At 42.4% G+C, this 22,708-nt stretch overlaps 1 protein-coding gene across 2 annotated transcripts in view; it reads right to left on the reverse strand.

The window, feature by feature from the left end:
* Positions 1-3,697: 3,697 nt before the first annotated feature.
* Positions 3,698-22,708, reverse strand: part of LOC115786677 (cancer-related regulator of actin dynamics) — a 47,673-nt gene continuing 28,662 nt past the window's right edge. For both annotated transcript variants that reach the window (XM_030739001.1, XM_030739000.1), the window contains 14 exons: positions 18,534-18,702; positions 17,225-17,351; positions 14,369-14,509; positions 14,217-14,270; positions 10,439-10,588; positions 9,617-9,722; positions 8,673-8,958; positions 8,059-8,563; positions 6,544-7,870; positions 6,066-6,169; positions 5,796-5,958; positions 5,313-5,431; positions 4,995-5,082; positions 3,698-4,297 (listed from right to left, as the gene is read on the reverse strand). In XM_030739001.1, the coding sequence (XP_030594861.1) occupies positions 3,849-4,297; positions 4,995-5,082; positions 5,313-5,431; positions 5,796-5,958; positions 6,066-6,169; positions 6,544-7,870; positions 8,059-8,563; positions 8,673-8,958; positions 9,617-9,722; positions 10,439-10,588; positions 14,217-14,270; positions 14,369-14,509; positions 17,225-17,351; positions 18,534-18,702 (3,788 nt within the window). In that variant the 3' untranslated portion in view covers positions 3,698-3,848. The remainder of the gene's footprint in view (positions 4,298-4,994; positions 5,083-5,312; positions 5,432-5,795; positions 5,959-6,065; positions 6,170-6,543; positions 7,871-8,058; positions 8,564-8,672; positions 8,959-9,616; positions 9,723-10,438; positions 10,589-14,216; positions 14,271-14,368; positions 14,510-17,224; positions 17,352-18,533; positions 18,703-22,708) is intronic.

Below are 22,708 nucleotides of genomic sequence, written 5' to 3' on the forward strand. Positions count from 1 at the left end.
TAATTTTACATGTTCCTGGCATGTTTTCATCTATGCTGGCCCATACATTTGTGTTGTATCTGGTGATTAGCAGCCAGCTAATCAGATGGTGAATTGCTCTGTTGCCACTGTGTAGAGTGCGGCGGCATGTACATCTTGCTTACATGCATTGCAGCTCCATGGAGTCCTGTGCTGTGGTCTACCACACACATTCAAATTCAAATCACCTTATTGTAACCAATAAAATTTACATAATAGGCTGGAGTGGAGGTACAATACACATAAAGATTCGATGCTTTTTCCTGATATGTAAAAGTTCCCAGTTACCTGTCCAATCTGTGGCAATCATCAGCCACAGTCCTCTCATCCTGTTACTCCTTCCAATAATTTTCCCTCATATGAAACTCTTAATTTCAGTGACTTTCTCATGTAATGAATACATACACATCCTACATGAAAACTTTCTAACAGGAGAAACCTCATTAAAATCTCGTTTTTTTTTAAAGATTGAACCAGTGGCAAAGAGTGACTGTCATGGTTCCCTGGACCAACTCTCTCTCTCTGTGCGTGTGTGTGTGTGTGTGTGTGTGTGTGTGTGTGTGTGTGTACAGAGTCCAGAGGCGGGATCAGATGATTGGTCTCCGCCCCCTGTAATTGCACACCTGTGGTCCTTTACTCACCTGTTATGCTGATTAAGATCCTGGCAATAAAAGATGGAAACTGCCGTCAAGCCAGTGCCAGATTGTAGCGTCACCAGTGGTAATACTAAGCTCTGCTCCCTCTACAAACCTTCACCCACTCAGATTGTTGTTGCTTCCACTGCAAAGCTGCAGGCCCGGATCGCATCAGTCCCAGTATCTCTTCAACCTGAGTGTGGTGCAGGAAAAGGTACTGTGCTATATCATGTTTAGTGCCGGTACCAATGAAAGTCACTCCTTCTGGCCTTAATGATTTCAGGCCAGTTGCCTTGACATTGCATGTCATGAAGGTGCTGGAGAGACTGGTCCTGGCCTGGCTAAGCTTGCAGGTACAGTAAAACATGCTCTCGACCCTCTTCAGGTTACTTACCAGCTTCGTGTTGGGGTGGATGATGCAGTTAGTTACCTGTTGCAGCGTGCTCACTCTCACCTGGATAGTGCTAGTGGCAATAGTGGTGAGAATCATGTTTTTTTCTTTCTTTCTAGTGCCTTTAATACCATCCAAAAACCACTGCTGCTCAGGATGGGTGTCACCACTTCTGCTGTCTCCTGGATTGCTGACTATCTATCAGAGAGGCTTCAGTTTGTACAGCTGGGGGGGGACTCCGTCTGATGTGGTGGTTAACAATACTGGGGCACCACAGGGGACAGTTCTATCTCCATTCCTGTTTACCTTGTACACCTCAGATTTCCAGTACAACAGTGAAACATGACACCTGGCTGGTGCTGGAGGCAGGTGTGCAGAGGAGATGGAGGTAATCTTGGTTATGGTGGATGGTTGTTTTGTTGCATGCAGATTGAGAATCCTTTCTTGCTGACGGATGAAGTCCCGCACAGTCTTGATGTTAATTTTAGGGAGAGGAATGCCTGCTTTACTGACAACTGGATCTTCCATCAGAATTTGGTGCTGGATTCGCTCGTAGGCCTTTAAAATCGAGTTTTTCTCAGGACTGATGCGAGAGCCCTGAGGTGAGTGCAACCACAAAAGTTTAACCAGAGTGTACATTAAACTGTTGTTCTGAGCACTGATGTCATGTTGTGCTGGTGCATAATGTTTGGCCATCTTTACCTTCTGTATTAGAGCAGCATCAATGAGGTCATCCCTTTTTACTGTGGCAACAGAGGGTGTTTCCCCAGTGGTTCCCGTATAGCTGCTTAAACTTTTGTGGCTTTTTGTCATGCTCCTCCACTGTATTCCAGGCTTTGAGGACCTTGTTCCTCTGCTCCGTGGTAAGTGATAGCTTGTCCTCTATATGGCCAATCTCCACAAGCACAGCAAGACATCCTCAGCAATGACGTTCAATGCAGAGAATTGCAGAATGTTATCTTCCCCCATATGAGAGCCTGATGTCAGTCAGTTCTGAGCAACCCAGTTCAAGACTGGAAACTGTGCTAGAAACAACTGCACACCTGCCTCAGCTGAGACCACACTGTTGGCTGAACCTGGCCTCCATTTGATTTCAACTACAAACCTGTAAGGCTTTGTGGTTGTATATACAAGGTTCTGATTTTACTGAGACCATCAATCTGACTACAAACACAAAAACCAGCTCAAGAAGTTAAATGCCTCCCTATGGATCCCGCTACACTTCCTGTTTTTGTTTTAAATTTTTAAATGGGGTGGAACAGGAAGAGAGAACAGCAGCAGCAGCAACAGGGGGGAAAAAGTCAGGAATAAAAAAAAAAAAAAAAAATCAGAAATAAATACCAAACTACATGAAAACTGGCTAAAAATTCTAATCTTAATTATGAAGACGTCTCCTTCCATAAACATTAAGAGACATGGCTGAACCATAATATGGCTGCCATACTGAAACACAACCAAAATTATGATTAATTCTACTGGAAGTAAAGAACAATGTCTCACACATCCTTTAAGATCAACTCTGCAAAGTAAAAGGGTTAGTTTTGAGGTGAAAACACAACCAGGCTGAAAAAAAAGAGGAAGGAATCCTGATATCACCGAGTCCAGGAAATAAAAATGCCATTCTTAGACATTAAATATGTGCATGCTGGAGTTTTCCTGTGAGAGTTTTCCCACAATAAAAATATTCCACGTCTGAGGCAAAAATAAACACAAAAATTTTTATCCTTTGTTCTTTACTGCACATTTTATGTACAACACAAATTCTCAAAAGGCAATACAAAGTGAATATCGCAGTATATCTGCATATACTTACTGATACAGAGAAACACTTTCCTTTAGTGATACATCCTGCAGCAAACCCAACGCTAAGTGACTAAGTAGCTTGATACTTATTTATGGTTCATTTACAATGGAATATGATTCATGATTGACAACATTCTGCAACATAGTGATGCATTAAAAAGCATTTCAAACAGAAGACCGTGAACCCAGTGACAGTTCTTATTCTTTATCAGCTTTTTGGAGATGTCAGATTTCTGTCGGACACTTGCAGTTAATCAAAATATCAAAAGAATTCAAAAATATCAAAAGTGAAAATTAAAAAATATAATTTACATGGACAGCCTGAAACACATGGGGGCACTCTAACACGACAAACATGAGTGTCTGTGGAGCTGATTGAATGTGCTTCTCTAAAAGCACCGAAACTGGAGTCTGAGGAAAATCCTGGATGTAGCATTCTACTCAAACATGAGTATGTGTACCTGCCTTGTAACACACACACACACACACACACACACACACACACACACACACACACACACACACACACACACACACACACACTTTTAAGATAGACCAGAAGATTTATTCTGTTTCTTTAGAAGTCTTTTTTTTTTATATAAAATAACATCTTGGCGTTCCCTTTCCTGAAATGTTTAGTGATATGAAGCGCATTCATCCGAGTTAAAGTTAAAATGTACTTTTGTGAGCCTGCAGGCAACATTCTCTCATTCAGGCACCTCCTCACAAACTACAAATGCTCGGGGAAAAAGAAAGAATCCTCTTCAAGTAAGAGGTGTCAACTTTCAGGGTCCTACCCTGTCATTTAGAAAACAAAGAAAAAGAGTAAAAGAGAACCTGTCCTCAGCTATGGAGCTGGACATTTTACACCAATGTAAAGTCTGAAGCCAGAATAAGATGATATCTGTGTGCAAACGGGTTCTGCTCCATCCAGACCCTTTCAGATCAGACCGACCAGGGCATGGATTCAGACAACCAGACCTTACCTAAAGTCTGGCCTGTCACTGGACTATCTGGGGCATCTCGCTCCAGGCTTTGGCCTTCTTCTTGGCCAGCGCCATCCAGGGGGGTTCATCCTGGGCCAAAGCTGGGGGAGGCAGGTTTCGCTGGGAGGATGCGGTCTGTCCAGAAACCCCTGGTGCTCTCAAACTGGGCTTTTCTGAGGTGGTCCTCGAAAATGGAGAGCAGGTGACTGGGAGTGGAGTTTTAGAGGGAGATGGTGGAGTAACAGGAGATTTTGGAGTGTCGGAGGTTGACAGGGATCTCTGGAGTGGGTGAGGTTGTGGTGGATACTTTGCTTGGGGTGGGGGGACGTAGGGTTTGGGGGAAATAGGGCAGGGGAGGGGATGGGATTTTAAAGGCTGAGGTGGCACTGGAGTTGGAGGAGAGAAAGGCCTTCTGGCCTCCTTGTCTGGAGACACCGATGGTTTAGTCATCTCCAAATGACTCACTACAAGAAAAAAAAATCATACACACACACACACACACACACACACACACACACACACACACACACACACACACACACGTCAAAGAAACAATAAAACCCTAGGTAAGACTTTGAGGGAACATTATGTGAGTCTAAATATTTTCCAACTGTGCAAAAAACATCTTCAATACAAAACAAATTTGAAGCTCTTGTGCAGAACCACTTTTCTCCTAACACCATCTGCATGAGTGCACAGTGCTGCACATGAGCCTGAGAATTGTGCCCAGTGCTTTCTGCACGATTTATCCTACACTGCACTGAATCCTGAGCAAATATTCTGTTTTCCTGCTTTTGCTAGCCCTACTCTTCTATATTCATTTGGGATTATTTGTGAATTTCTGCTAAAATGTTATGTTTAGTTAACAAACATCTTCTACCACAAAGTACTTCGAGTGGGGTTATTATAATTTTTTTGTTGTAGTACCAGAAGTTGACCAGATGAGGGCATTAGTGTCTAGTGAAATGGCACAGAGAAAAGACCTGAAGTCCCCACAGAAGTCCGAATCTTGAGCTGAAAAATTTTACAACCAAATGTTGTTTCAACTCAACCAAAGAAAGCTTGGCTGTGACTGATGATGCGTTTTGACCATTCAACACACTTTTTTTTTTTATAGAGCTCTGTGTGTGTGTGTGTGTGTGTGTGTGGGTTGATCCTTGCCTTTGGATTCAGCTGTTTTGGTGCCTTGCTCCTTGCTTGCAGCTGAGCTGACATATGCTGGAAGTGAAGACTTTCTCTCTTGTTCCTCCTAAAAGAACAGCGGTAGAACGGTCACATGTAGATCATGCTGTGAGAAAGTTGTGGCAGTGATTTACTGTACACGTGTGCATCCTGTTCTTGTATTTTTTTTTGGCATACTGGGGAATCGAAAGAACCACAGCTATTACTATATGCTGAACAACTGTGTTTGCATGCCATGTGACACACCTAAAGCTCCACCAGAGCCACAAAACGCTGCGCACACACACATAAGAGTACCTTCTTGACAGTAATCTCCTCCAGAGAGTTTTCTTTATAGATCTTCTGTTTCTGTTTGGCCACAGAAATCCAGCTGGGAGGAACAGAGCCAGCAGAAACACCACGGCCTGCAGCTGGGTCTGAATGAATAACACAGCAGACACACTGTTACACCACAGGCTGCATCACAAGCGGCTTTCTTACACGTTTCAAGTTTAGGGATTGTTACACTTGAGCAGATTTATACAGAAAAGCTGTACAATCGCACATATGATCACTTCTATCTCCATATTTCTACACTTGGATGACCACATGAGGGATGTCTTCAGCATTTGAAGCAGTCTGAAGCCTGAGTTTTTGATTGTACATAGACTGACCTCATTATTTAAAACTATGGCCATATTTAATACGAGCATCCACCACAGACACAGAAACATAGGAAAATCAGAATCATTCATCTTTAAATAAAGGGCCAGCATGTGATATGTGAATGTGGATACACACCTGATACACGCTTCAGTTTCCCTCCACTGTCTCCATGCACCTCAGGTTTCTTAGGCAGGGCAGGTTTGTTGCTGACTGGCGGACAAATGGAGGGCTTAACGCTGACTGGCTGAGGGGAGTCATCTTTGGAGCTGGTTGGCTGAGTTTGTGACTCAACAGGAGGCTGAAGGACAATAAATAATACATTCACATTAACCGCATTATGTTTCAGAACTTCAGACTGTCGCAGAAACCCTTAAAAATCAGCTCATCTGCACTGCCTTTAATCACCTCTGTGTTTTCCTCCTCTGAGCTGAAGCGCAGCAGAGCTGACGTCTTCCTCAGCCGAACTCCGAAAGGATTTTCTGGATTTCCTTCTGCAATCACTGAGCTCTCTGCAGGTGGGAGGTTGGGGAAAAGATTGGTTGGTGATTTATTTAAACTCCAACAGCAATTTCACCTCCTGTGATGCAGATTAGGACACTTAAGCCGTTTTCACACATGCACTGCAGCCCTGAACATTTCTAGCCGTTATCCAGCAAAGCTGCATGTGAGTGCGCAAATATCCAGCCTTTGTGATGGGCCTAGACAGCAGTGCCAATACTAGTCCAGTAAATTCAGCCTCACTCAAACACAACCAAAGCGGACTATCTCCTATTGAGTGCTACATGTGAAAAAGGGCAACTGCAGATCTGGTTCTGATGCTGTTGGAGGTTTGTGTGTGAAAACGTCTTCATAATCTACCGTTCAACACGTTTAGCACGCTTACCTTCTGTGCTCGCACTAGTTGAGATCTTGGGTGTAACCGGGGCCGGTGTGACACCACTTTGTGGTTTGGCAGTTGAGCTCCCTGCATTTCTCACTCTAATGGGGCTCAACACCAACTCAACCTTTGGTGAAGTTGCTGGTTCTGCTTTCATAACCGAATCTTCAGTTGCAGCCTCCAGCTCCTCGCCACAGGGTGGGGCGACAGCAGAAGAGGAAGAGACTGAGGCAGGTGGGGAAGGAGGAGGGTTCAGACTTTGCGATCTCTGCCAGGCGGGGGCGATGGTGAAGCGGACTTTACTCTGATCGGTACTGCAGGGCGGCTGGTTAACCTTTTCCTCGATAGATGCAGGAGGTGTAGCTTCTTGACCTAGGTTGGACTGTTTTTCTTCTCCCACAGCATCAGCTTCCTCTTTATCTACAGATGTGGACTCTATATCATATGAAGGTGCCTCAGTAGCACTTTGACTGAGATCTGCAGCAGCTGGAGGCAGTTGGAATAAAGATGTGGCTTTCTCTGAGCTGGGAGAGACTAGATTTATATGTATGGTAGTTGTGCTGGTCTTACTGGGAGTGCTGGCCTCGCTTTCTTGTGACTGGGGCTCGTGAGGTGGAAGAGACAAAGGAGGAGGCTTGGAGGAAATATCATCTTGTTCTGTGGCTTGACTTGGATCCTTTTCCACCTGTTTTGTGTCTGAATGAGGGGTTACTTCTACACTCTCCTGCTCCAGCTCCTGTTCACTTTGATCTGCATCACTTTGGCTTGCTTCCACATTTTCCTCTTGGTCAGATTTTTGTTCCACAATGTTGAGGTCTACACCTTCCTCTATTATCTCTTCGCCCTCTTCAGTCTTATCTCCAGAGTTCTGGTTGAAATGTTCTTGTTCTGTGGTGAGCACTTGATCAGCCATCTCTGTAGGGATTTGATCATCATTTGTGTGTTTTACAGTGTGGACACTGTCATCTTCAAGCACCACGCCTTCATCTGCCTCGTGCACTGGTGCCTGAACTTCTTCACCTTGGGTATCAGGAAGCATCTCGGGCATCTCTTCTGCACCATCGTCCTCTCCCTCCATTGCTTCCTCTGCCTCCTCCACTCCTGTCCTTTCAGTCGCCTCCACTTCCACTTCCTCATCTTCTTCCCTCTTCTCCCACCCTACCTCCTCCACATCTGGCTTCTTCTCCAGCTCTATCGCCTCCTCCTCTCCATCACTCTCCTCATCTTCTTCTTCTACACTGTCACCTGCCTGGCTGATAGTTTGGCTTGAAAGCACATTGCTTTCTTCCTCGGTCTTGACTTCCACTGCCTGCTCGTCTGCTTCCTCCTCATCCTGGAAAGTGGAAGAAAAAGGGGAGCGAGAATGTGACTAAATGGCATGAAAGAGATTTAAGAAAACTTTTAGAATGTTCAAGCTATTTTCTTGTTCTAGAGAAGTTTAGGATAAGTCAGGAAGTCACAAGGCCTTTTGTGTTCCCCACAAAATCAATTCATGTCAAATAATTTTTAAAAACTACATACATCAGATCGAATAAATCTCTCCACAACTGGATCTTCCTCATCGTCCTCTGTTTCTTCTTCTCCTCCACCTTTTATTTCTTCTTTAGCAGCCACTTCTCCTCCTTCTTCTTCCTGCCAGAAAGAAGTATTAACCTGCTCCTCTTCCATTGTGGTCTGATCTGACAGCATGGAGCATGAGGGAGCAGCCTGAGAACTGAGAGACTCATCCTCCTCTTCCTCCATCTCTTCTCCTTCTTCCATCTCAGCCTCTTCTTTTTCCTTTTCTTCTGCCTCATCCTCCTTCATCTCCAGGACGACACCCTCAGTTTTCACGTCCAGCGAGGAAGACATGAGGGGCTCCTTCAAAGAGCTCAGCACCTCCTGTAAGAAGGAGTTCTCCTCCTCCCTGTGTTCCTGGACTCCATCTTCTTCACCTTCTGATGCAGAGTGACTTACATCCTTATTCTCCTCTGCACCAGAGGCAATGCTTATGTCTGTCAGCCCAGCAGGTGGCTCTGGTGTGGCCCTAGAAGCAGAAATCAAGAGATAAGATTAACAGGAGGTAAAAAAAAAAACAAACAAATCAAGCGACACTGCTGGGAGGAGAAAACCAAGAGGAAATAATATCTAATCACCTGGGACTATCCAGAGAGGAGGTGCTCGAGCTGAGCTTGGAGGAGGGCAGGGGCTGGGTGTCTGAGTCTTCTTCCTCTGAGTGACTCGGCTCAGGAGGACAGGAAGTGTCCGGGCCCTGAGAAACATCCTGCTCTGCTTCTGACTCGTCCTCTCCCTCCTCCCACTCTTCCTTCTCTCCCAGCAGGGATTCTTCGGAATGTTGTGGTTGCTCTTCCTCCTCACTCTCCTCCTCCTCCTCTTCTTCTTCACTCTCAACTTTTGGTTTCAGCAGATCATCAGTCGCATCTGAATCACAGATAAAACCACAGGTCTCACGCAACAAACTTATACAATACAGGTGCAATAAGTTTACGGCAGCAAATATAAAAAGCAACTAAGATGTTTACATTGTAACTTAATTATTCATTTGTGAATTAACTGAAAAAAAATATTGAGTGCACTTATAAACACATCACACTTGTTATGTAATATGATGTGGATTCTATTTTGAACTGGTGCCTAGATTTGATGATTAAATCATGTTTTCACACTTTCATACTGGCAGGATTCCCCTGGCTACTATTTGAAGTTTCTCAAAAACATACAAATTAATATTTGCCTGGTTTTCAGTTATTCTTTCCACTATATTTTCTTATTATAAAATCTGGACATTGTTAAATTACTACAGTTACACTGCAAGTTTTAACATTTCACTATCATTATAGAAATAGTCACTGGTAAACTGGTTAAGTATGTGTCTGTCTACTTTTACATTTGACACGTGATCACCTTTTAACCCACAAGAATTGTTTGAAATAACTTTTAAAATTATATATATAAAATGTGGCCGTACATTTTGCACACTCCAGTGGAATATAACCTTGTTATTTGATTAAACACTTTCATTTTAATATTGGCATTCACAGGCTTCCATACGTGCAGACTAAAGGCTTTGTGCTCACACCTTCTGCCTTCTGCAGGTCTTGCTGCTGTGCAGTTTCTGCTTCTGGTATGGAGGTTGTCAGCAGCTCCTCCACCACAGAGTCGCTCCCCGCTTTCCCCTCGGGCCGCTGCACAGAAACGAGTCATTTGTGATGACATCAGCATCATGATTTGCCACTCGAGAGGCCATGGTTATGCATCAGCTGAGCAGTTCTTTAACTAGAAAATAGAGACTGTAGCCACACAAGTACCACTATGAAGTGGTACGAGAGGTCATAACCACATTGCTCATATTTAGCTTGGTAACTGAATATGTTCATAGAAGCACTCAGTGTGAGGACAACGCTGACAGTGGCTTTTGTGAGGAAACAGCAGCTGTAGTAGCATAATCGTGATAAAATGTATTACAGCAACAGCGGTCATGAATCTTGTAAAGATTATGGTTATTTTTACACAGCTAGCGTATTTATTTTGCACTGGTAATGTTAGTTCTATATGCTCATTGTGACTTCTGCTTACAAGTTTGAAAAACTCAGAAGGACAAAAGCCAGTACAAATAATATGAGCTGAACCATTCTTCCTCCCGTACTCGTTTGCACTCGCTTTCAGTTTAACCTCCATATAAAAGGTTTTTAGATAATCTGGAGAAACTATTGACTAATCGCTTTGTTTGTCCCACTGCTTGTGTTTCTTTCTTAACGGTCAGGCGATTACCTTGTTGGGTCCAATTTTATCACAAAACACAGAATCTATACAATAGGACCCACACCGTGCTAAGCCATAAAGATCGATTTAAAGTAATGGGAGTATTAGTGTGTATTCGTAGTCGTGCTTTTTGACTTACACTGGCAGGTCTCCTCTTGGCTTTTTGTCTCAGGGCCAGCTTGTGCTTGGCTGCAGAGTTATTCAGACAGACAAAAGGACTGGCTGGTTGACTGAAGTCCCCTGGAACCACCAGGGGGCTCACTGCTCTGCTGGAGGCTGCACAGGACAGCTGGGAAGGGAAGGAGACAGAGGGTTTCACAGATAACTTGTTAACACAGGGAACATTTCTTGAGGATTTCTGAACACCTCAAATTAGGAGAGATCTCTGGGGAAGCCCCACTGACAGAATTGGACTTATTCACCCAGTTGTCCTGGGGAAGTTATATCCACATGCCACAGTATCCACCAAGTCTGCCCTCAGTTTTTCCCAAGTGGGACAGCTTCAAATAGTGATGGTCAACTCACAGACTGGAGTCACTTCCCTCCATCTTGTAAGAAGCTTAAAAGACCAAATATTAAGGAAGGAATAAAAATAAATGTTTGCTGATTTGGATTTCCACACAGCAGTCAAGTCAGCTTGATACAGACCAGTAGCCAGAGAGTAAGCAAGAGAGGGGGAGTCCAGCTGAGTAAATATTAGCAGTCCTTATCTGCAGGACTAACACTTAGTCTGTTATCACAGAGGTGTCCCTCTCTCACCTCTCACAAATTCACATCTTCGGAAAGTCACAAATAATGCTGATCTTCTGTTCCACTAAAAAACACACAACACTGAAACACACACGGCATTAATGTCTGTACTTGATACAGACATAATCTAAAAGATGCAGAGTACCACTTTTAAAGCTCTCATTCTGCACAAGCATATGAAACCAAAACTATGCTGGACTTTTGTGCCGTATGAACTTGAACTTACAGTACGGCGTGTTTTTATGATCTGAAACTACTCATGAAAATATCAAATGACATACAGGTCTGTGTGTGTGTGTGTGTGTGTGTGTGTGTGTGTGTGTGTGTGTGTGTGTGTGTGTGTGTATGTGTGTGGGAGACAGAAGAGGCAGGCTGAGGCAGACTCTCAATGCTTTAACTACAAGCAGACATGCTGACTGCCAAAGAAAACCATTGGAATGCACTCTACACACACACACACACACACACACACACACACACACACACACACACACACACACACACACACACACACACAGTAGGTCAGTGGAATAACATGTACTGTACTGTGGCTGGAGAGAAGAAAAAGAAGGTCAGAAAAACAGAGAGAAGGAACGAGGGAAAGCGACACAGAGGAAGACAAGGTCACGCTGCAGACTTCCATTTAAGGTTGGAAGAGCAGCTAGAGGGCTGGTCATGACCACACCCACCAATAAACACACACATGCTCACACAGACGCCCATCTTCCAGTATCACACACAGCACATGACAACAATTTCCTGTGCTGCAGATGTGTCTTGAACACAAACTACTTCATTTATACCTGCACAGGACTTATAAACACGGTTCCAGTCTCCATGACGACAAAGGATGCTGAATGAATGTTATGTCTGAAGGACTGCTTCATTATTTAGTCTCAAACAATGACTCATAATTAAACACCGTCACCTCCTGGTTCTTATATAGTGCTCTCTGATTTCTGTAAGCAACCAGTAGAGTCACACCCTGCTGGTAACTGGAAGGAAAGTGGGTTATAGGTGTTTTTCATTCTCAAATTTTATGGTGATCCATCGCTAATATAAAAATGCTGACTAGTGCAAACTCAGCCTTTAAATCACCACTTCATAGCCACAAAGCTAAAGACAGGTATGTGTCAACAGGTGGCAGAGTCTGCACTCTTTACTGCATTTACAGGAAATATAAACACTGACTGAGCTAGACTCAAGTTTTCAGAATTACTGTATGTGACTCAAAGCTTGAAGTGTTGCAAATAAATCAGATTAATTTTCTAAATACAGTCTAGGAAAAATCCCCTAAAACAAATGTTGGATGGAAAACAGAAAGTGCCACTGTAACTGTAGTTCATAAGTTCTCCTTGACCACATTCCTGAGTGCAGAATGTACTTAAAGGGAATATTTTCAGGGTTGTGTGTGCCTGTCTTTGCAGCTGGCCATTTGTGGCTCTTTCCAGTGGGGAAATGACCAAAACCCGCCTGAAATTGCTAAAACTGCACTATCATTAAAGGCTCATTTGTCATACTTTGCTGACTGTGCTTTTAGGCCATATTATAGCCAGTGAGACTAATTGGATAGCTGATGTTTTCGGGACATTTGTCTTATTGTGAATTGGCACTCTGATTCTCTGGATCCAAAAAGTACTCATTTGAAATTATTGTTAGGGAGAATACAGGACATTTTGGGTAACATTGGTTAAACCACAGATTTATACACTAGGTCAGGAGAATAACAATTTAAGGATACAAATGGAGAAAAAACACACACACAGAGAAAACAACAGATGGGAAGAGAGAGCGATAAAGGGGGAGAGCATAGGGAAAGATGTCACTTTGCATGAAGGGGCTCTTATTTAGAACCAACAGCGGTGTTTTAGTGATTAGACAGGATCATGAGATTTGTTCTCAGTCATAGTCACATGAGGAGCACTCACACAGAGCTCCACACATTCCTCCTGGCTTTCAGAAATCACCTATCGTACCAATTTATTACTTGAACTGCTGTTTTGGGTGTAATGTTGCATGCATGGAAGTTCATTTGTCGGCTAATGTGTCAACTGTAACAAAACATCAGATTCTTTCAGTCAGTAATGAAGACAAAGCTGAAAGTGCTTCTGCTGCATAATTTCCTGTTGGTGATTGTTGTGTTGTGAATGACATTTGAATCTGTCTTCTTAAACACACCATGTAAAAGTATCCATTCAGCAGGGTGCTGGAGCCTATCCGAGCTGCCATAGGGCCAGAGACAGTGTACATCCTGGGCAGGTCAGCAGTCTATTGCATGGCTAACATGTAAACGGATGAATGTTACCAATGGTAAAATGTGGACAAGTGGAACCGGGTGAAACGAATCCAATTTCTTTGGAGATGCTCAGTTAAAAGATGACATGTAAAAATCAAACTCTGTAGTTCTGCTGAGCTGTTTTAAATTGGGGTCATTCCATTTCAAATCATCATGGGCCTTCTGCTTCACCATCTCTATATTTCCCTCTGAAGCTGGTGGAGCCCAAAACAGAGTTAGAAGTAGATTAGCCGCATTTGAGTTTGGTGTTCAGGAGCACCATATTAATGCTCGTACCGCTCTGTAACTGTAGAGAATTTACCTATGTACTTATCACTGGAGTCTGAGCATGTGTGTGAACATTAGAAACGCACTTCAGCTTAGATTAAAGTGCTGTATGAACGTGTGTGTGACTGGATGAATGAGACTTGAAACTGCTTTGAATCATTTTGTGATTCAATCCATCAACTCCAAAAGGTTAATAATAATAATTTTTTTAAAAAAGGGAGTTGAATCAAAGTAAAGGTGAGCTTACACAGATATGTTGCCTGCTCAACTCTCCATGAGGTTTGTCCCTAACGGCTACATTAATTCTTACTCCGTAAGTCAGCGACAACATTTTTGCATGCAGTTAAATAACCAGTGTGGAGAACAACCACCTGCTATCATCTGATGATGCTTTGGCTATTTATTTATTTGTCTATGTTTTTGCACTGTAAACAACAGTCATTTTCTCTCTCACACACACACACACACGCACATGTCTGAATAAAGCCAGTCAAGTGGTGTGTTACACTGAGAGCTATGGAGGTGTCAGATTTCCAGATGGAAATTGAAGAATGCACGAAATAAACAACACAATCTCTTTGTTTTTGGTTACACTGATGCTCACCTGGTCCTCATCACTGTCTATTCCCTCCAGACTGATGGAGCTGTTCCCCTGAGCCTGATTTATGGAGGTCCAGAGAGAACAAGGAGAAGAACATTAGCAGTCAAACTCAGGGGGGACTACAGAAGGAAGACATCATTAAATGCACGTCTTACCAAGGCTGTGTGAAGTGTTGTGTATTCTGGTGGGCTGCAGGGAAGGCCATCATCCTCGGACATGGTCCCAGCATCTTCTGTCCTCTTCACACACATCAGAGATGGAGGAGAGCCCAGTTTGATGGCCTGCTTCAGCTGAAGCTGCAGAGAACAAAAAAAAGAACATATTTATGAAAGCAGGGTTAGTATATGTATAGCTCATGTATGTGTTCACCTACTTATACACTTAATCCCACCCCAAAAAAATGTAGATTTTTGTGCGTGTGTGTGTGTGTCATTACTTGGAGTTGGGGAAATGCCAAATCTGATGACCTGCTTGATAAACTACAGTTCTGTATAAAAGGCTAACAAAGGCGTGTTTGAGTACACATTTACTGAGTACTGCTGTTACAGGGAAGAAATCCTTACTGTGGCGTAACACGATTAACAAAGAACGACTGCTGAAAACCAGCTGGGCACAGAGAGAAAGTCCCTTTAAGCGAGTGTGTTTGTGTAGTTGGTATCACAGAAACTCAAACAGCCTTTATCTGCGTGCTTCCCTGTAATAGTCAGTCAAGGACTCATTTACTCAGTTTCAAAGCATGGACAATACAGCTTTTCTGTAGCAGGGCTGGACACTGACACACACAAACAGAAACAGACAGACACACTAGTTGCTCGACACAGAATCTGCTGTTCTAAATGTTAATATTTAAATACTGTCATCATGACTTAAGGAGCTTCTACTATGATCGAAACAGCGATATACCAGAAGCTGTTGTGGGTGGAAGCCAAAAATCACATGTATCTGTTTTTCCTCCACTCCGCACCGGTTTGGAGACATCAGCTGCAGAGATATCTGTGTTCCCTTGAATATAATGGAACTAGCTGACACATGCATTGTCTCATTCCAGAAAAAATGGCCCCGTCACTGAATTTAAAAAAGAAAAATCCACAAAAGCTTCTTGTGAGCAGGTTCCTATGGGAACTATTTCCTCTTTTACAGAACTATGCCTGTCAATCACACTCCTCTGTCCATGATGAGAGTCAGCTACTGTCAGTGCTTCACAGTTTATTTCACTCCTCTTCATCTTCAGCCAATTGGCTCATCTACCTCTGCATGGTCTCATCATTTGTTGGGCCACAGGCAGTATAAAAGATGGACATACTGCAGCTGGAAAGTTAAGCCAACATGAAAGTGCCTTAAAGCTGCATTCTTTTTCATGGCCAGCAGGCAGTGATAGCTGTGGTTGTGGTTGGTCCTGCAGATGTCTTTGGGAAAAACGTCCCTCAGCCCTGATCACAGTAAATGCTTTCCTGATGAGTTTATGGACCTGGTCGCTAGTTTGGGTCATACTGAATAACATTTCAAGTCCATTTTTTAAATTATCGATCATCCTAAGTGTCAGAAAGGAGGATTATCCAAGACATGCTCATTGGCTACAACATGTGATTGACATGTTGCTAGTCAATGAGCTTCCGGGTCAGACCTACTCCTCGATTGTCACGTCAAGCTTCAAAATGCATTGAAAACTGTTGTTTCATCTGTGACATCACAGCAGCAACACCCATCTTTTATGCTGTCTGTGTTGGGTGATGTGCTGCTGGGGTTTTTTTTTGGAGTGTCTCAGTAGTCTCAGCATTGGATGAATTCCCATAAAACGTTTCTCTGCATAGCTAAAGAACTATGCTAATGGACAATTAACACAGGGCCATGAATCCTGCATTAGTGAGCAGCATGTTTAATAGAAAGGAAACTGCTTACAAAGTTTACAGATTTTTTGGGGTCATGATTTGTGGGAAGAGACATTTTCAGACTTTATCAAATTTACTTTTTTCCTTTCTGGGACTTTTTTTTTTTTTTTAGGAAAAGGGATTTTGACCCCTTACAGGGGCACCGCCCTTGTTCAGTGAGTTACTATATGAAAGCCAATCTCATTGTCATGCGCATCATGTTAATAACTATGCACCTCGTAACATATTGATCCTTGCATAATGTGTTTATTTTGGGCTCTGGGATGACCTCGTTCTGCTTATCAAACAGGCAGCCCAGCTCAGGGTGAGGATTAAAATCAGAAAATCTCCATCAAATTGATTTTCCACAATAAATTCACTTTATGCAAATCGATTTATTCACAGCTTCTATCTAGCCAACATATCTGCACTGTTTTGCCTGAAAACTGCTAGATTGGATTATTAAGCATGCTGTTATGCTGTTATGCACCGTCTGATCTACAAAGAGGATCAAATCAAAACACTTCCACTTTTTTTTTTGTTTTTTTTTAAACTTACAGGAGAAAGTGTTTCTTTTTAGCAAATCCCGGTAAGGAGCGGTTTAATTCTCACTCCACTGTAGCTTAGTGGGGCAGTTTCACTGGAGGTCAGTGTGTCCATCTGGGTCTCATGTCTTCCCCTTTTAGCCCACTGTTGTGACAGATACTTGTTCTATCTGTCCGCTTCTCTTATCATCACGCCGTCCTTTCATTCTGCTTTGACAGAACTTTAATCTCTATATGTGAAACGCATCAGTTACGCCTGTCTGAACTGCTGCGTTTATCACAGTACACTTAAGCTTTTTTTTCCACAAAAGTTTCGATCCATGCTTATTTAATGCCCCTTTTTATCCATAATCCCACAGGCTAAATATAAAGTAGATCAGCTGGCAGGGCTTTGTCCACAGAGTCATAGAAGCGCTCACTCCTAAACACACCTAAATGTGTCAGATTGTGAATCTTTGTTCATGATTTCTTAATAACCCCTCTAGTCAAGGGTCAGGGTCAGTATGGTACACTAGACCTGAGAGGAATTTAGCATCAGCCTGGCTCATCGTTGAGCCTGTAACTGAATCTCAGAAGTCCTGCGTTTGTGTTTTTATACCTGCAGTGATTTCACTTTCCCATGAATGCTGTCCTGAGATGCCCCCAGTGCCTCGTTGGCCTCCGATGAGTCAGAAACAAACACGGAGTCATGTGACAAGGCCTTGCCTCCCAGACTGATCTTCGACCTTTGGTAAACAGGAAGACAAAGAAATAAACACAACACAGAGTGATGTTTCACAGCTTCTATAACCAGACGGGCAGAACAAGAAGAACCATTTGACAGGTTAAATAAATACTAACAATATCAATGCAGACAGTTTAGAATTTGTTTGCCTTTAATCCAGAAAAAAAAAACATAAATTGAAGCAATATTTTTTTTTTTTTAAATCATGGTGTGTTGTCTCCCAGTGATTAGAAAGAAGAGCCGAAGTAAAATTTAACTAGACATATCCTGTGACAAGACAAAGAGTAGAGAAAGCAGGAAGTGGCACAGCTTAGGACAACAAAGAAATTCAGGAATGGTGCACAGGAAATCATTCCTCTAATTGTTCCAAAAACAGGAAACCCCGAGGCTTTGCTGAGGTGAGTTTGACAGAACAGGAGATGGATGTTGAAACACCACCTTCCTTTCTTAAATGAACTGGTGCGTTAAACTCATGTCATCAGTTGACAAGAGAAGTTGTTTATCTGAATGGAGGAATGAACTCCAAAAAAATGGGTAGAAGTTTAATATTTGGCTACAGATTCAGTGGCTACAGTTTGTGGATGAATCCCTTAAACATTGCAGCACAGAGTAAATGGAGGCTGAATAAAATCGTGAAGGAGCGAGAGTAATATTCCAGATTCACATTTTGGCTTGATGAGAGCTACCACCAACCCAACAATGTAGTCAACTTCAGGCTTCACTGTCTCACATTCTGAGTACCACTTTAGATGCTTTACCACCTTCATGGAAATACATTTGAAAGGGAAACACAGAAATAGATTTGTATTAAAGTCAAATGTGACACCATTTATGTATGGGTTTAGTTCCCTTCCTCTTCCTTTAAACCAATTTGCTTCTTATTGGCTCGTCACTCACAAACAGAAGGTTCGAGCAGCAGGTGGGTGGCCTACTCGCAGCCAGAGCGGTGCGCTTGATATGACCATATCCCCTCTCTCTGACATCATACAGAGCATCATACAGAGTGTTTAGAGCAGTCTGAAACCTGAGCTTTTGGCTTGCATGGATTACTTAGACATACACAGACCTGATTATTTGAAATGTTGCCCTATGTTGGTTTTCTTTAGTTACGTGCATGTAAATTTGCGTGATTTAAATAAATAAATAAAAGCGTTTCTGTCACAGTTAACGTGTGAGATCTTACCCGGAGCCCTTATCCTTCTCCGCTCGAGTGAGTGTCTCTGATGCTTTGCTGACATTGTCACTCGACTGGCTGGCTTTAAGGCCCGTGTCCGCTCCTGCAGCTGATGGATCCTTTCTCTTCTTCCTGGCGAAGAATTTTTTAAACGTTTGGAACTTGGACTTCTTCTTTCCTGAGAAGACAGAATAATGACTCACTGCACCGTGGTGCACAATAACGTATTCATGAGAAAATTACACACACAGCATCTTTACACATTGCCCTAATGTGAACTCCAGTTATAGAGTAATTAGCCCTGTGCTGGCTGTAAAGACACAGGTAGGTAGCCCAGAAGGAACTCCACAGATAGACTGGTGTGTGTGTGTGTGTGTGTGTGTGTGGGTGTGTGTGCGCGCGTGCGCGTGTGTGTGCGTGTGTGCGCGCGCGCACACACACTCGCAGAGACGGACATGAAAACAGAAACACATGTATGCATAAACACACACAAACTCAAGCTTGTAAACCCACACCACAGTGAGTCTATGTCCATTAGCACCACAGTGGAAAAACTCAACAGCTCTTTTATAATTTCTTAAACAGCTACCAGAGCACTCATCAAGAACTTGAAATGGTCCTCTCCCTCTCTCACATGCAACAGAGCTGTGGGGTAGCTCAGCATTTATGCACTATGTGTTTCTATTAAATGGAAGCACTTTTTACTACAAGCCTCATTCACCCAATCACACACTCTCTCTACACCCAATCACCTTGTCTAACATCCGTGCACACACTCTGATGGATGCAACTCAGGGTTCAGTGTCTGGCCCAAGGATTCTGGAGTAGCCAGAGATTGAACCACTGACCTTCCGATTGGTAGACAACCCCCCCCCCCCCCCCCCCCCCCACACACACACACACCTCGTGCGAAACAAGAATAGTGCAATGTTTTTATTTTGATCTGCACAGTAACAATACTAACATACTAATAATGAAAACATGATGTTTATTATTTTCTTAGTTGACATTTACTGGCTAAAACCATAGACTGTATATAAAAGATGGACATAGCCTTTTGGGTTTGCAAAATGAAGCCATTATAGAAGTGTATTAAACCTACACTGTTTCTAATGACCAGCAGGGGGCAGCTCCTCTTGTTTCAAAAAGAAGTGAATATTGTGAAGTGTTAGAAAATTACCCCATTTCTCACTAGAGTTATTGCCTCATTAAAACATTTACATTGTGACTTAATGGTCTCAAACATTACATTCAAGTCTTATTTAATACCATGTGTCTCTTTTTTTTTTTTTTTAATTATAATCCAAACATGGTCACATCTGGTTTTACAAAAAAAAAAAAAGACAAAGTCAAAGTCAAGGGTGTAAAACAGTAGTTCAAAAACCAGGGTGGAATGTATCGGTCGCTGTGCTCATCTTTTATATAACGTCTGTGGTTGGAACCGTAACCAAAGTGCAGCTGAGGATGGCGAGAAAAGCAAAATCTGAATGTAGCCAAACAAGCCAGACTCCCCAAACGACATCAGCAGTTGAACATCGCGAGTGGGTTTTCTAAGGTGCAAAAAAACAAATAAAATAAAAAGAAGCATGTTATGTTGCTGTAAATTTGGAGTATTCTGAAGTGACTATCAAGAACACACATTTCTATTTAAATGAAAGTCAAAGATGCTCATCGTAGACTACGACATCTTCACAGTCTATGATGTTATTACAGCTTGACCAAATTTTTTAACAACAGTAACAATATTTGATGATTTCGATATTCCAATATATTGGCCGATCTTTCTTTTCCTTTCAGACACACTAAACATAAACAGATTTCCCTAACATTTATTATGAGCAGTTTACTTAATTTACTCACTCACACTCTGCCTGACTCTGCTAGGATCAGCTGGTTGTTGTGTTTGTAGTGTTCCAAACACATCAGCTGATATTATCGGCTGATATTAGCTATCGGGCTGAGCAGGCTCCAATTGGTACATGGATCCAAAGAATCCCAGGAGATTGACACAACATCCCCAGGGAGTGATCAGAAACAGGCTGAGTTGCGAGAATGATGGAAACAACAAGGACAAAGTAGAAGCCGGGAGCGAAACACAACAACTGTGATTGAACTATTTTGAGAACTCCTATCCCTGAGCCATCCACAGAAATTCTTTGGAAGAGATTTCAAAATAAGATGTTATACGAGCTGTGTCATTTTTGTCCTTCACCCTGTCAGGAAATCTTGAGCATTCCTTTTCTAAAAATACACTTTCTGGTTGGAGCTAAATCCCAAATGAAAAATGTTTGGCGTCTAAACCTGGTGCTGGGGCCAAGATGCTTTACGTTTCTGGGTCACCCACTTAAGAACATGTTAAGAATTTACAGTATATTTTCTTTTGGATTGTGTGTGTGTGTGTGTGTGTGTGTATAACACAGAAACCCAAAGACATCCCAAAACTAAAAGTCACATTCGTACTGCAGACCAGACTCAAACTAAAAACCAAATTTAGCATCTTAATGAGATGCCATTAAACCACACAGAATTTTTCATCCAGTTTCTGCAAAGTTATGTTGGATGCTAATGCTCCCCTCTTTGTCTGACACCACAAAGTGGGCTGCTGTCTTTACTTGAAGAGGTTCCAGCATGCTTTTTGATGAAGCTTCAGAGGCCGTTCTGCATGGCCAAGATGAAATATCAGGGGGAAGCACCACCCAACAGCACCATTTATTGTGCTATTTTAGGCACAATACTCTATTAAAGCTAAAAGGTCTGCCTTGAAAAAGGCATTTAATTCAGTGTAAGGTCAGTGTAGCTCTATGGTCACTGTAGAGCTAAGATATTATATTTTCTCCATATGCATTCTGTCAGTCACTAACAGGACTCAGGCACAGAATAGAAGCATGAAATTTCAATGCAGTCTGAGGTCAATATTGGGGCAACTCGGCTGAACTCGTGCAGTGACAGGATGGTGACCTTTGAGAGGGAAACAATGTCCTGGGTGGGATTAGGAGGTCAAACATTACACCTTTTTTTTTTTTTCTTTTCCTGCATTAGAAATGAAAACATAATGAAGGGGCTAGTGGGCATTAGTGCAGTAGTCAAAACTGAGAACTTCCTGAAAACAAATGACTGACTGTCATTCACTTTAATTATCGTGGACCTCAAGCCTGGGCATGAAAGGCTGCATCCATCATGTCTGCTGAGCCCACAAAAAGCCAAGAACTTAAACACTCCACATCCACACACTTCAAACCTTCACAGCGAGTCTTCCTGGTTCCCGTTCTGTTTGTTGTTCATCTGTACACACCACACAAGTTTGTGTGTGTGTGTGTGTGTGTGTGTGTGTGTGTGAGTGAGATTGCAATAGCCTTGTGTTTTCCTCCATTTCCTGCCACAACCTGCAAGGAGATTTTTGTTTGCGATTGCTCAAGCTGTCCTGATCTTCTTTTGCTGGGAGCGTGTATAAAATCTCAGTGCTGATATGACTGATGAGTAACACCATCCAGCCATCTCTGAAACAATATTATTTTCATCCTAGACTGAAACACTCTGAGCTGATAGCACCAGCACAGGTTTTGTGTGTGTTCTACTAAATGAGACCCCAGAGATTAGCAAAACATGCACTAATAAGCTCCTCCTGATACGGAAGCCTAAGCAGATTTATAGTATATAGATTAAAAAAAATAAATAAATAACCATGCTTAATATATTTCATAAAAATGCATACATGCTAGTTTTCTCTCTTAATTTATACATCTTTAGGTCACTTGTAATTGTAAATTGTATTTATAAAAATACAAAATAAAAAAAAGTTTTTTTTTCTGATTATTTTATTTTAAAAGGTTGAAACAAAGCAAACAAAGAGTACACTTTTTGTGTTTGTAGTCTTTTTATACAGAAGACTTTTATATAGAAAACTACTATTTCCACATACATCGATTAGGTAACATTATGACCACCTGTCTAATATTGTGTTAGTCCCCCCATTGCTGCCCAAACAGCCCTGACCCATCGAGGCATGGACTCCACTAGACCCTTGAAGGTGTGCTGTGGTATCTCCACCAAGATGTTAGCAACAGATCCTTTAAGTCCTGTAAATTGTGAGGTGGAGCCTCCCAGCAGACTTGTTTGTCCAGCACATCCTACAGATGCTTGATTGGAGTGGGATCTGGGGAATTTGGAGGCCAAGTCATCATCTC

Source organism: Archocentrus centrarchus, chromosome 10 (assembly GCF_007364275.1).
Source record: "Archocentrus centrarchus isolate MPI-CPG fArcCen1 chromosome 10, fArcCen1, whole genome shotgun sequence".
Classification (NCBI taxonomy): Eukaryota; Metazoa; Chordata; class Actinopteri; order Cichliformes; family Cichlidae; genus Archocentrus; species Archocentrus centrarchus.